At 33.9% G+C, this 15,292-nt stretch overlaps 1 protein-coding gene across 2 annotated transcripts in view; it reads right to left on the bottom strand.

Moving 5' to 3' along the window:
- Positions 1-13,752, bottom strand: part of LOC117107836 (hemicentin-1-like) — a 55,312-nt gene extending 41,560 nt beyond the window's left edge. For both annotated transcript variants that reach the window (XM_033249628.1, XM_033249637.1), the window contains exons 1-13: positions 13,523-13,752; positions 12,919-13,041; positions 11,519-11,690; positions 10,216-10,428; positions 9,586-9,843; positions 7,450-7,594; positions 4,843-4,964; positions 4,243-4,518; positions 3,189-3,458; positions 2,596-2,865; positions 2,164-2,346; positions 1,581-1,676; positions 282-560 (exon numbers count right to left, since the gene is read on the bottom strand). In XM_033249628.1, the coding sequence (XP_033105519.1) occupies positions 282-560; positions 1,581-1,676; positions 2,164-2,346; positions 2,596-2,865; positions 3,189-3,458; positions 4,243-4,518; positions 4,843-4,964; positions 7,450-7,594; positions 9,586-9,843; positions 10,216-10,428; positions 11,519-11,690; positions 12,919-13,041; positions 13,523-13,660 (2,545 nt within the window). In that variant the 5' untranslated portion in view covers positions 13,661-13,752. The remainder of the gene's footprint in view (positions 1-281; positions 561-1,580; positions 1,677-2,163; positions 2,347-2,595; positions 2,866-3,188; positions 3,459-4,242; positions 4,519-4,842; positions 4,965-7,449; positions 7,595-9,585; positions 9,844-10,215; positions 10,429-11,518; positions 11,691-12,918; positions 13,042-13,522) is intronic.
- Positions 13,753-15,292: the final 1,540 nt, after the last annotated feature.

Below are 15,292 nucleotides of genomic sequence, written 5' to 3'. Positions count from 1 at the left end.
ATATAAATTTGTATGTTTGTGAAACAAGTGCACATTCCTGGCTATTAAATACCATGTTCTGACTTTTATTGATACTCTGGAAAGGTCCATTATTTTCGAGGTTTGCTTTAGTTAAATTAATATGTCAACAGATGGTTTATTCAGGTGTATATTTATATATCAACTATATTTCAAAAAGTACATACAGTAATCCTACAATTTCTGTTGCAGACTTTTGACAATTTGATAAATCCCCCAAATCTTGGATAATTTTAAGAACGGAATTTCAAATCACATCTCACCTTGGACTATCAGGTTGCTTTCCACTTGTGTTTGCCCAGCAACGTTAATTCCTTCACATTTGAACACACCAGCATCACCTTCCTGAATGTTGCTGATTGTTAGAGATCCATCAGTTTCAAGTCGATAGTTAGGGTTGGAGGTCGGATTAACTGGGTTGTCATTCTTGTACCAGTACACCTGGGGCGGAGGATTGCCTTCCATTCTGCAGTTCAAAGTGATTCTCATTCCGATGATAGCTATTTCTTCTGGAGCGGGGCTGCTGAATATGTATGGTCGTACTACAAATAAATAAATTTAACAATAATTTGAATGTATACGCTTCACGATCAGGCTCACGATTGGGCTTGCTATCAAGATTAAGATTAAAGATCAAAATTTTAATAATAACAATAACATAGACAAAAACAAAATTTAAAACAAAAATAGCAATAACTAGAGGGCACTCGGAGAGTGCATACCTCCGCCCACATCAATTCTGCTCAGTATAAATTTCCCCCACATATTGTCCACATAAAAAAAAATAATGAAAAAAAAAATACAGGTAGATTACTGGGCCAGTATGTGCGGAAAACACACTTCTAAACACTACACCAAACTTTTTTCACATATATCAGTTCGAAAGTAATGGTCATATGTTTGTTTACACTTTACTGGCAAGCCCGTATAAGCACACACACGTCTATACGGCAAACAGTATTCCAGTAAACAGTAATAGTGTTTCCTTGACCTTGTTTTGTTGATTGTGACCTTCATTTTTAACCCTTACCCTTCAACATCCAAATACTTTGAGATCTTTGGTCATGGAACACTGTGACCAAGTTTGACAAGTGATTGTGATTAAAACTATGGGCTGTAGACAAATAAATAAAAAAAATATTTCTGTTGTTGATTGTGACCTTGACCTTTGACCCTGACCCTTCAAAATTTAATCAGCACTATATCTCTGGCAAAGGAACATTGTAGCCAAGTTTGACGAATTTCTGATAAAAACTGTAGGCTGTTCATAACAAATATGCTGACAGATATGTAAATGAATAAACAGGGGAAAAAACATAACCACCTGCCAACTTCGTTGGCAGACGCAATGAGATCTTTGGTCATGGAACATTGTGACCAAATTTGAAAAGTTTGTGATTATGGGCTTCGTTGGCGGAGGTAACAATACTAATAATATTAATTTTTATGCTCAAGTTTATAACCTAATTTTATTTTTCTACCTTATTTTTGATCAAATACCTTAATATTAATTAAATAACTTTAATGTTATTTAAATTCTTAATGTCAATTAAAAACCTCACCAAGACCAGTGATACGTAGTTGAGCTGTTTCTTCTTCTCGTCCAAACTTGTTCTTAGCAATACAAACATATGTTCCAGCATCATCTACAGTCAAGTCTGTCAACAATAAAACACAAAGCATTAAAAAAAATGAAAATTACATTTCTTGGAAGCATACAGAAAATGCTATCAAACACTTTCAAAATCTTAGTGCACTGTTTAATGAAATGTTATATTTATGTTTTGTATCATCACAAATTGCCTATTCACTTCCTCATGCAATTTTATGTTGTTTTTTTTTCTAAATATAGTATTGTGGTTCCTAGAGGATAAGACTTTTTAAAATTCATTAATATTTTAATATTTATGTTTTGTATCATTTTCCGCAACAATTCACAAATTGTCTAGTCACTTCATCATGCAATTTTGTGTTTTTTTTTCTAGATTTAGTACTGCAGTTCCTCGAAGATAAAACAACCTCTTGAACATAAAACTGAGCCAAGTTTGGAAAGTGGACTTACACATGGGGAGCAGAAAATGTAGGCAACACTACTACTGATCTAACTTGAAAAATGCACTAACACAAAACAGCTGTTTTTTTTACCTCTGATATGAAGAGAACCACCACTGGTGACTGTCACTCTTGGGTTGATGCTCAAGTCCTTGCCGTCAATCCTTCTCCATGAGATGACAGGTCTTGGGAAACCAAAGGCCAGGCATGGGAAAGAGGCATTCAGACCGATGTCAATAGCAACGTTGTCAGGTGGTTGCAAGATTTTTGGGATTGCTGAAAAACAAAGAATAATTGATAAACTTAAACTCTACATATATACTGTACAAATTAAGTGCGTCATACTTTTTAGTTTATTAACCAAGAAATTTGGGCTTTGCTGATTGGGAACAGCAGCAGCCAACGTTCAGTGCCACCCCAGGCATTGGGCAGCTCATTGGGAGACAATACCTCACATTTTTCTGAACAGTGTATGCATTTTTTAACATAAGGATCAGTGGATAAAAAGTTAAAAGAATAACTCACATCCAATTTCCAGAAACATTGATGCAGTAGCAGTGCCAGCGATGTTACTAGCGATACATCGGAACAAGCCCTCGTCAAGCTCCTGTGCACTTGGCACTTCCAGGCTTCCATCCGGCAAAACCAGATAGTAGGAGTATTCATCTATGATTTCATTATCTTTCATCCAGATGATCGATGGTGGTGGGATACCACTGGCAGGGCAAGTTAGAATTACCGTCTCTTCCTGGGCTACTAAGATTTGTTCACTAACTAGCGTGATCTCTGGAACAGCTGGAAAGTTAAAACAGATTCATTCAGTATTTTTAACAATTCATTTTATAAACACATTGGGTGAAAAATACATTTCATAAAATGGGGAAGGAGAGCTGAGCATTAGTGGAACTGTAGGCTGGTGGTTTGAATGAGTGCCTTCTAATCTCTGAGTGATTTTGGAAGACAGACATACAGGTATAAGGATTTATAGAAGATTTATAATAGGCCCTTGTCTTTCATTTTCGCAGATTTTACAACTTTCATTTTTTGTTTGTCATTTGTATTCATTTGCTAAACACTACTGATGATGATATTACACAATGATATGCTATAGTTGTTACCTGTAAACTCAACTACAATGCTTTGAGTATCATGCCCGGCTGGGTTGATAGCATCACACGAGTAGGTACCGGCCGAATCTGGGCCCGCATTGTGGATAATTAGCTCATTATCGAAGCCAATTGAAAGGCCTGCCATCTGAGGAAGCTCTTTATTGTCCTTGCTCCAGCTGATGGATGGCGTAGGGTAACCAGAAGCGAAGCAGTTAAGTGTCAAGTTCATCCCTGCTGTGTAGGTGATATTGGAGGCAAGGATCGTGATCACTGGAACCTCTGTGGACGTGAAACAGTTGGACAGCATTGAAGTTTTTTGTATATTGATATAAGCTTTCTGGATATATTCTATTAATTTGATCGGTTGAAAACAGGTCACATGAGATTGATTTAAAATGACTATTCCATGGTTATTTGAGTACTAGTCAACGATCGTTGAATAATACTTTTTCATCTCCAAGACGACAAAAATCTCAAATGCAACGCGACGTGAGCGAGAGAAAAATAGCCTAGCATAGTTACAATCCGTGCATCAACAAAGAGTTGATCATTTAGTAGCCCTCACTCTGCCAATAAAATGGCAGGACCACTTGATACTGGGTCATTTGTGTTTTTGAGCGAAGAAGGTTTCGAGAAATTACTGAATGAATAGGATGCCGAATCAACAAAAAACAAAGGCAATAAAGTAACAGTAACTCACAAAAACCCTGTAAGTAAAGAAGATATGATGAAGATTTTGCTAATTGTTAGATACAGCAGCCTAGGCTAGGCCCGGCACCAGACTAGGCCTACACCCGAGGGCCTACAGGACAAAAATATTTATTGATATAATGGAGAGAGATACAGAGGTGGTGTATAAAACAAATAATGTTTCCCATTCGTACAATGGGGTAGAACATTTAATGAGGTAAAAGATTGGATGTTCTATCCAGCTTGGCTGCGCCTCATTGAATAGTACATCCAATCTTTCACCTCATGAAATATTCTAGCCCACTACACTCATAAACATTTATTATTTGTATACTATAATATTAACATTAATTAAAAATTAAAAAGTTCCAACCTTGAACAAGTAAGAACAGTTCTTCATAGACAGATCCTCCCTCATTTGCTGCAGTACACCGGTACTTGCCGCCATCAGAATCACGTACATTCATAACGAGGAGTGATCCGTTAGCAAGCTGACGAACAAACTCATTCTCTCGCAGAGGGACGTAAGATCTAGGCTTGGTCCAAGTAATGTTGTATTTAACTGTGCTGTAAGCTTGGCATCTTAACACTGCATTTGCTCCTGGTAAGGTGGTTACATTCTCCGGCTTTTGGATTGTGGGAGGAGGTTCTATTATATAAACAAATACATATTTTTCAAATCAATTATATTACAATAATTTAATATTGATGTAATAATGATTTATTTACATTCAGTTTGTGCACCTTCAATAAAATTTAATATTTTTTTATTCAATTTCATTAAAAATAATATATTTTTTCTTAATTAAGTTATGATGTCTTTATAAATATCTCTTTATAATTAACAGCATTTCAATAAACATAATGCAGTTTTTCAAGACTTTTCAGGGTTATTTATACCTTTTCTAGGTTTGGTCACCCAAAGACAATCTTTTAATATGACTTACAGTTTTAAGTTTAAATAAATGCTAACCTGTTACATCAAGGTATGTGGTATCACTTCCAATTCCCTCAGCATTGGTAGCCCAGCATTCGTAGTAGCCCTCATCGGCATTAGTTGCCCGCTCAATCAAATGTTGCACTTCAGCGTCTCCACTAGAAATAATTACATCAAAAATAATGTTTTTAAAATTAATATTTTAATATAGTAATAATAATAATGTAACATTTATATAGAGCTATTTCATTAAGATCAAAGCACTTTAAGTGTTACACACTAGACTCTGAAACAAGAAATACACTAACCAAAGACAAATTCAAAAAGATACGAAAAAAAAAAATAAAACAACAAAATAATAGCAATAAAATAATGCAGTTTACACAAACTAAGAAAATTTGTATATTGATTACATGTACATTTAAGGTCTATGCTTAAAAACTACAGATTATGATATTATATAATGCATAAAATATTTTACAATACTAATGTTATAATTATTCATATGAAATAAGAGAGGTCACTCAGTAGAGTTCATAAACTTAAACTCTCTGAATACCAAATTATAAAAAATATTAAAAATTGATTTCTGTGACCTTGAACTTTCCACACCACCATTTAACCAACTTTTTCTTTATGATCCATTCATTAGTTTCTTCATAATCCTTATTAATTTGATTATCTGAATTTCCGTGACCTTGACCTTTGACATTTTCACCCAAAAAATCTAATCACTTCTTCCTTAGGCAAAGATGGTATGTACCATTCCACTAAATTATATATATTGTCCATTCATTAGTCCATGCTTAATCCTGCTAGCAAACAGAAAAACGACAGCAAACAAAAAAAAAACAACAGAAAACAGCAGTGAATACATAAATCTCCTTAGTGGAGGTAATTAACACATCCTCCCTTACGGCTTTATTTTTTAATGTACATAAATGTATTTAAATCGCCAGTGTCATGTTTTACATATATCTAATGAAAGAGGTTTCATGCCTCTAAAATCATATTGACAGAACCTTGTTCTACTTAGGTTGGAAAGTGTAAAAATCTGAAATCTATACATAAGCAATTAATTAAAAGAACAATAAAAAAATAATAATAAAGATATATTGTTTCAACTTTCAAACATTGTATATAAATACTTTAATTTTCTGACACAAATTCCTCAACAGCTATCCCCAAGGCCCTAAAGACTGGTGAGTAACTAAATTGAAATCGCACACTCTAGGATGTGATAGATTAACTTGGAAAACACGTCAGAGACGCTCGGAGGTCGCTGGAGCTGACCGGCATACTCAACTAATTCCCTGAGGAGATGCATGTATCTGTGCTCCCTGGTGGATTGACTACTGGACTTGAGACACAAGCCATGGCTGCCGGTGTAATAATAGCAGAAAGCACAACAAAACCTGCGTCGTCTGCTGACCTTATTCCATTCGCTATCTAGGTACCAATATCATGAGTAATCCGACTGGTACAAATGTAACTTTGTTTATACGAATTAAAACTGTTTGCTAAACTAGGACTTAAGTCTACCTTTGTTAAGTGGCAATGGAGATGTAGCTTGGTAGTTAAGATACTTTTGCCTTCCAATTGCTAAACCAATGATACCCTTTGCTATAACTTTTTGTAAAAATTGTAACCTACATATACTAAAGATATAAACTAAAATTAAATGTGATTAACATTTTTACTACAATTTAAACAACTTTATCTAATTTTAACAAATTTCAAAAATGATCAATTAAAGTTAATTGTGAACATTATTTTTCAGATATTAACAAACTATGCAAGGTATATCTGGTTTATCTCAAAGAGCTCAATCACCAAGCGCATAGAGGCTTTTTCGCATGATGCGCTCTACAAATCCAACTATTATTTTATTATTACTATTATTATCTTTTTTTGTCTATCATTATGTGACTTGTTCACTCGAACAATTAAACAACTTTACTTAAATTGACCAATTAAAATTCAATCGTGAATCTTGAATTCAGAGATTCCTACACGTTAGTTTTCAGGTATTAACAAATTTTCTGCCCTTAAGGGAGAATTTGCGATTTTCATAACAACCAATAAGTCATACCACATGTCATGCACACAGTCTCAAATTTGGTACTTTAAAGGGATTCATGTTGATACAATATTTTTACAGCAGCATGACATTCTAAACAAACTAATTTCACCCCTTAAACTTGTAGACATTTCACTATTTCGTTTATTTTTATTGGTAGGCAGCCAGCAGTCCTTAAAGATGTGTTACTAAAGTTCAGAGTGGGCTTGTTAAAGTGTCAGTAAAATGGTAAAGATAAGCAAACAAAGCTTAACATTAAATAATGAGAATGTATTCTACATAGTAAACAGATATGAGGCTTGGGCATTAGGCATTAAAAAGCAATGCATTTGTTTAGCAAAAATGCAATATAGAATAAATAGACCAAACTAAAGAAAAAAAAAATAAGCTAGATCAATTGAAAAATAAAATTCAATATTTGAATTGCTTATTTTTTTAAAATTTAAGTAGGTTTTTCAATTAAATATTTAAGAAAAGAAAATACTTTACACCACTAAGTACTGAAACATATATATTTATATTGATAAACAATGAAAGCAATATGTATATTAAAGGTAACTTACTTGAAGAACATAACCTCTCCGATGGGGGCGCCATTTCTTTTGAAATAGACTTCGATGGGTACCAGACTTGTGACAAAACATTTCAAGTAGGAATCGGTGTCATAGTAACCGGGAGAATGTGGTGACATGTACACTACTGGGGGATCTATCAATAGAAAAAAAAATGAAATATCAGAAACTCACATAATAAATGACGGAATTAGATTTACTGAAATTCACAAAAAAATAATTTTAAAATTAACTTGCTCACTTGGAGGACCATGAGAATTATTATCTAGATATCTATGCATAGAAATTAAAGATATTTAAAAAAGGTTTATTTTAATTATAACAATAATCAAAATGATCAAAACACCTCTAATAATGATTATAATACTTTTTATCATTTCTGGGGTAACATTAGGGATAAAAAATTCTTAAATACACTAATTTCTATTTTCAAGTTGAGAGTTTTTATTTTACATGTTTAAAAATTAGTTATTTCTGATTGCTTTTTAGAAATTCTCTGCTCTTTTCTGTTTTAACATCATATCCCTTTATTTTACACATTAAGTCCAAGTATTTCTTCTTTATCCACCTGCATTACCTGATCAATTTAACTTGTCATCTATAAACACGTATCTGTTTTCTTTACAATTACTGGATTGAATTAAAAAACAAACTTTACATCTACAACAAGATACAGTACATAAATATAAAGAATGATGTTGAGTGGCTTGACAAGTTAATGAAAGCAAAAACAGATTCTCTGATTCTGAGATTGACAATCTAATAATTATTTTTTGAGTCTTAAACTGATTCTCCTGGGGCGGATTGCTATAAAACCGTCTAAACTGATAGTCTTAACTCTTCGAATAAATCCAGCTTTATCACTTAGACAGTCTCACTAAAGTCACTCTGCTAAGACCATTGCTATAAAACAGTCTTCACTTAGACCGGTTTGAGTATTGAAACACTAACAAGCACTCTCTGGTAACATGAAATTGAGGACGCTGTTACGCTTGCTCAAAACATGCATATTTATTCAAATGAACACAAATAAACATAGACCAGTTTTTACAGACGCTGAGAAGCTTGCGGATATTCATTGTTCGAATTTTAGTCTTTGACGAACTAGGCCCTGATGAAAATGATTTAAGACCGTTTTAAGCCTCCTCCAAGTGGGCTATACAATTTAAGATGACTAACCGGTTGGACCGGGTAAAGCAATGGTCTATAATCATAGCCCAGTAGTGACGCCACAGTTAAAACCGGTTAAGCGTTAAGACCGTCTAAAGACCGCTTATAGCAATCAACAATGTACAAGAGTGGTTTTTGTTACAACAGTCAGCATGTCTACAAGGAAGACACAATTATAGATAAATTTCAACTAAGTTCAGTAGCTGTACTGTACAACAACATAATAGGCCTATTAAGGAAATAAGCACCAGTGTACAGTGCTTCTAGGAAACCTTCAAGATTTAGTTTTGCCCGCAAGCTTTGCGTGCACGGCAAACTTCCTTGGCATACACAAGAAAGCTTCAGATCAATCAAATCAAGTAAATCTTGAACGATAGTCTTTTGAACGTCCTTTGTCTTTTTGATAAGAAAATTTATTCAAAAAATGTCTAAAATTTAAATATTGTATTACAGTATTTTATTTTTGTTTTGTGTCTGAGTTGAGATACAAACAAATAACTTATTTTATTTTATGATTATGCAAGTTTTACCATTATGTGGTAACTACAATTACCTATCAATGCTAAGAAGGTGCGTGGAGGGGCCCTAAATTTTTGAAGCATTTTTATCTTGCAGCTATCAGCCGTTAAATTAAAACCTATGTGGCTGATGATTTTTCCTTTTTATTTACAAATTGTATTATATCTGTGGTTGTTAAATAAATACTTTAAAAACAAATGGCAAAACAAATTGTAATGCACTGGATAGATTTCTAAGAGTACACAAAATAATAACAATATATATGTGATTTTTGTTATTGTTTGACTGACAGAAAAACATATAACGCGAAGGCCCTTCAACAGATTATTTTACTATGGCAATGACCTGTCTGAAACAATTCTAAAACAAGAGTTCAACAATTCTAAACAAAATTGAATGGAGTGTAAACGGCCCCAGAGGGTGATCATTGATGTTTACCTGGTATTAACAGGCTAATTGCTGTCTTTGTTGTACGTTGGAAATCAAAATTCCGCCTGTCAACACCAGACACTCTGATGTAAAAGTACTCATCCGGTGTTGTTACCGATGACACATTGTAGAACAGTGGGTTGTCGGGATTGTACTCAAGAGGATATTCGGATATCACTTCTCCACTAAGTGATAGGAACTCCATCTTTGTGATCACACCAGGTGGGAAGAGCTTCTTGGACTCAATCAAGAGATAGTTGGGAATTCCTGTGAAGGGGGGAAATATGAATAAAACATGTGCCAAAAGTGGGAGATTTAATAAGAAACATATCTTAATTATATTATACTATTTTTCATTTTAGATTAATAACATATGTTTTAAATGCAACTATCTTGATTTAGCCTCTAAGTACAAACTGCAAGCAATTTCAGTTTTCTTTTAATTACTTTTTGTTTCAACTCCTCAAAGCAAAATTCTCAAGTAACAGTAAGTCAACTAGAGACATTTTCCAATCAATGATGGACAGATGTCCTTTATGATTTCATATGAAGTAAGTTATTTTAAATCTGGAATTCACCAGTTCCTTGCAAGTGACTCTTCATATATTTTAAATAAAGAAAGGCCTTCTTGATACTTACCTCTGATAGGTCTGCGTTGTGTGCCGTCAATGCTATAAGCAGGCTCTTTTGAAAATCCATAACCAAAATCCAGAGAGCTCAGCCCTGTCACCCTAAGTTCATACTGTGAGTCTGCTCCTATTATAAGCTGCCAAATACCATGCCGTGGATTCTCTAGCGATACGACATAACCATTTTCTAGACGCAGAAGTTCTTTTCCATCAGTAAGTTTTCCTGTTTAAAAAAATATGATAGTTTAGATGTTAGATTTAATAAAAATGTATAGTATTCAATTCAATTCAATTTCAATTCAATTCAATTCAGCAAACACAAAACGTTTTTATAACGTTTACAAATGTTGTGGTTATTTATGCCAGAATATAACATTGACACAACGGTTGTGGCAACATTTAAATGTTATTTAGTTGTAAAATTATGTTCTACAGTAAATACGTATTTACGGTTCTACAAAAAAAGTTTTCTACACCAAACTGTAATGTTATTATAATGTTCTTATACCATATGTTTTAAATATGCTTTTATAACATAATATCATTAGCTAGGAAATAGGTAATATCGGCGGTTCTCAAACTATGGGCCATAACCCAAAATTGTGTTTGATAAATAAATTAGAGGGTTGCGAGATTGAATTTTTCATCATGCTTAAATTTGCTGGAGTAAAGTGAAGGCATTCTAATTACCATATTTCAATTTTGATATACCAGCTAACAACCCATTATGACCCATTTTCAATGTCCTAGGAAGTGGGTCGCGACGTTTGATTAGGTCATCAGCCAAAAAGTTTGAGAACTGCTGTACTATTGTGTAATAGGTTTAAGTGCTTAAATATACTTCAACAAGCTTCAATATCTGGAACTCTCCAGGGAGTTGTGTATGTATTCCATAGGTATTTGGTCCAATGACCAGGGTACAAATGCAGAGAGGCCTTGGCATAATCAAGTCCACACTTGAGGCCTAATTTATTGCACACTTATATTCAGTGGAAACATTTAAGTATAAGAATGCCCCAGAATTAATCTGATACATGACATTAAACAATGTTCCTACAGGAGTCCCAATTTGGGAGAAGTCACTTCTGTGAGATTTGGTTTCTTAACACATCTAACTGTACTTTTTGCTGTGCGTGGTGATACTCATGGCCAGCCAATATCAGGTAAGCAACTGAAAATACACTAGTAAAGTCATTTGTGTGAGATGGGTTACTTTCCAGGAGGTTCTCACTTGCTCATGAGAGTGCGGGAGACAATGCAAATTTCTGGGATATTGACTCATGGAAGACTTGGAACCCCTGTACCCACATTACCTGATGGATCTCTGATAGTAATACGTGGGTTCACACCGCTCACTGAAACCGTGATCTGTTGTAATTCAGTGTCAATCGGAATCCTAATATATTTGACCCCTTCAGTTTCAAAATCAGCTGAAAGCAAGTTCACCTTTCTCGCTTGTAACGTCACTTTGACAAAGGTTAGCACCTACAAATTTAAATAAGGTATTCTTTTAATCAAACTTCAGCCAATTATGGTGAAATATATAATATTATTTTGAAATCTATTGTACTAAAGATAAGATAAGATATGATATATGGTTATTATATACAACCAATGGCAAACAAACTTAATTTGCCTTGTATGCAAAAAGTATTACACATAATATAAAAATAAAACATATTAGTCGTAAAGAAGTTCTCACATAAATTAAAATGCATCAAAATCTTAACACACATCATATAACTGAATTTCTATCACATAAAATTAGAATTATTCATATTCTTAATATCTACTTTTCTAACTTAAGTTATTAAAAAATACTTAGAAAGGACAACCCAAAAAAAATCACACAGAGTTAGGTGATGTTTAGGAGACTTCTAAAAAATGAAAAATAACAATAAAAATATTCACATGGAATGAGCATACCGGGGAGAGCTAGCTGTCGATTGTATAAACTATATATATGTAAGGGTATCAAAGTTTTTTTCTTAAATAGCTGTCAATTATCAACATACTAAATGAATAAATTTCAACCTTATAGTAATTAATGAATAACACTTTGAAATTAAAATTGCAAATTAATTAAGAAACTTAATACCAAGACATCCTTTCTACTAACTTTAACTATTAAGGAATTTTTAAAGTCCTTGGCACCGACTAATTTGCAAAAACTTGTCCTGCAGTAGAGGTTGAACATAATTAGAACAGGAAAAATAATTAATTTCATTCTTGTCAAACCTTTCTAGTTCTATCTTGATTCTAACTGAAATGTTTTCTTCCATTATTACACAATGTAAAATTTGTATACCCCTCTGTCTTAATAAAGGTTCTTGCTTAAAAGTTTGTAATCTGTTACAAACAATCAAGTAGTCTGAATAAGCTACTTACTAATCTCAAAAGCGTGCAACACAGACGTTAAATAATCACCAAAATAACATTATGACTAGCATGTATGGAAAACCATGGAGGAAGGAAATTTAGAAATTAGAAATCTAAATTTCCTTCCTCCATGGGAAAACTAATCACTGGTAGGCTTACAAATTATTTGACAGATATAAAACACGGAGGATACACACAGGTACTATTAGTTAATCTGTTCTACTGTATGTTATTCATGAAATTTGGATATAAACATAGCCACCAGTATACACACTGATCTGCCTTATGCAAGTATACAAGTATTATGCTAATAATAAAACACCTGGATACACACCTCATCTACATCAGATTTGTTCAATTTAAAAAGTTGGCCGGAACTTGTTGCTGCAATCTTTTCATAAGATTTGAAGCCCTCATGAGTTGTGTTTCCACAGTCACCAGTAAGTACAAATACAACCTGAAAAAAAAGTGTAGTAAAATTAGTACTATTAGAACACAAAATCTACAAAATATATTTTAATATTGCATCTTATAAGATATATTATGTACAGCACTTCATGTGCTCATTAAAACCTAGATTTTCGGGGAAGAGCTTATTGAAAATGAGGATTATTCTTGAATCCTGACTGAAGCCCTAGGCAACCCCCTGCTTCTGACCCCTGTTGGACTTCTTGGACTCTCCATCTGTAAATTTTTATAGTATGGGTATAGGCTTGGGGCAGAGGGATGGCAAATTAGTTCCACTAAGTGGGTTAAAATACTAAATATGACCATTAAGTTTACTATTCTCAATTTTCGCACCTCCAAGCTGTTTCACACCTGACCCAAGCCGGTAAAGCCACCACTAAAGTCTACATTCACAATGAAAATCAGCTTATGAATAGTGTATCCTATGTTCTTGAATGAGTGGTAAATAATGGGTACAGTATAAATCTCACCTGACTCTCCTTCTCTTGAATGAGACGCAAAACCTGATCTGTGAGATAATAATCTTTTGCCCTAGCATCTGTAAACACATAGATAAACGATCCAGGTAAACTGATATTGAGGGCTGTAAGAATCGCACCAACGCTCATCTCAGGACAATCAGCTCCTCCCTGTACATACAAGTTGTGTAAGTTTTCTTGGAACACCTTTGGATCATTAGTGATGGACACTGGGCCAATCTCTGTGGAATAAGCATAAATGTTTATCATTTATTTTTAATCTGATTTTTCTTGGGTATGGAAAGAAATGATTATACAAAAAAAAAATTGTGAAATTGTGATATATATTACCCAGATCCTATAAATTACAAGAATATTTGTGAAGTCTATTTACTTGAATAAACCTACTAACATAGATTTGTTCTCCAACAATAGTATCATAATAACCTAAAGGAAAAAGGAAAAGAGGAAGACCAAAGACAACATGGAGGAAAACATTGGAGCAGCAGAGGACAGCAATGGGGTGGAGATCTGGGAAAGCAGCAAAGGAAACAGCAAAAGACTGGGATAAATGGAGAGATTATGTTATGGCCTTATGTGCCTCATGGCACAAAGAGGATAGGTGGGGTGTGGATAGTATCATAAGACCTGTTTGGATAATATTTTATTAAATTTCCTTAATGAGAGTAATAATTGCCTGACAATCATGAGGCGCTCAACTATAAAAATAAAGAATACAACAAAGCTTAGATTTATTTTGGTAAAAAAATCCAGTACAAACAGCCCTGGTACAGTATCATCATTTCTTGTGCCCAGGATGACATTCAAAAACATCTGTAGATAATCGACATGCAAGGCTATAAAAAGTTGAAAGGGTAATGCTAGGGCATCACTATCAGATGAAACAAATATTTGATCAGATTTTATTTGGATAGTAGGCCTATAATGATCAGAATATCTGATCAAAGAAATCATGTGTTTTTCTCGGAGTCTATTGTATCTATCTGTTAGAAAGATACAGCTCCTATATTTTGCATCAAAGTCAGACTGATCATACATTGCAGACATGGCAGATATTCTACGGTCAGCTTGGGTCTTTAGAAAATAATCAACATCTTAAAATTTTTTTATGGTTGAATGAGCTAACATATTGCAGCTACTCAAAATGTGTTAAAGATGCATATTGAAAAAGAGCTTTGATATTATTTGAATGCTACGCAAGAAAGTAAACTACCTATTACATATTCTATTTTATTTATTGTGTTAATATTCACTATCATTATCATTATACTTTCATTATCTTTATCATTATCTTTATTATTATTTGATTATTTCAATTTTTTCGGGGGAGGGGTGTGGGGGGATGAGACAGTGGGTGCTAATCTGTTTTAGATACGTCACTGCACCACAGACAGTATATCTTTCACCATTGATGTGACAGCATGTGAATTGTCACAATACTTTATGTGTCTGCACTCTTGTGACGTTCTATGCTCCTTCAGCATGCTATTGTAGGCTCGACACATGAACTTGCAAGTACCTAACAGTATCCTGTTGCTAAAATGGTCAGGATGACTACTAGGGTAGTCAAGAGATATCTGCGCTTTCCAGATGGGACAGCCGATAAATATCGCATGAGGATATCATCTACAACCCTAACGATGATTAATACAGAGGCAGGGGAAATGACACACATGTGAATTACTCGTTGCCCCCTTGTAGATAGCGTGTAAATGTGATCCATGAAATTAATAATTGCGGAATGGCACACGAAAGTAGGAC

This window comes from Anneissia japonica, unplaced genomic scaffold, assembly GCF_011630105.1.
Source record: "Anneissia japonica isolate Jap-2015-1 unplaced genomic scaffold, ASM1163010v1 scaffold288091_len1417266_cov198, whole genome shotgun sequence".
Taxonomy (NCBI): Eukaryota; Metazoa; Echinodermata; class Crinoidea; order Comatulida; family Comatulidae; genus Anneissia; species Anneissia japonica.
Note: the sequence above shows the minus strand (reverse complement) of the source record. Positions and strands in the feature narration are given on the sequence as shown.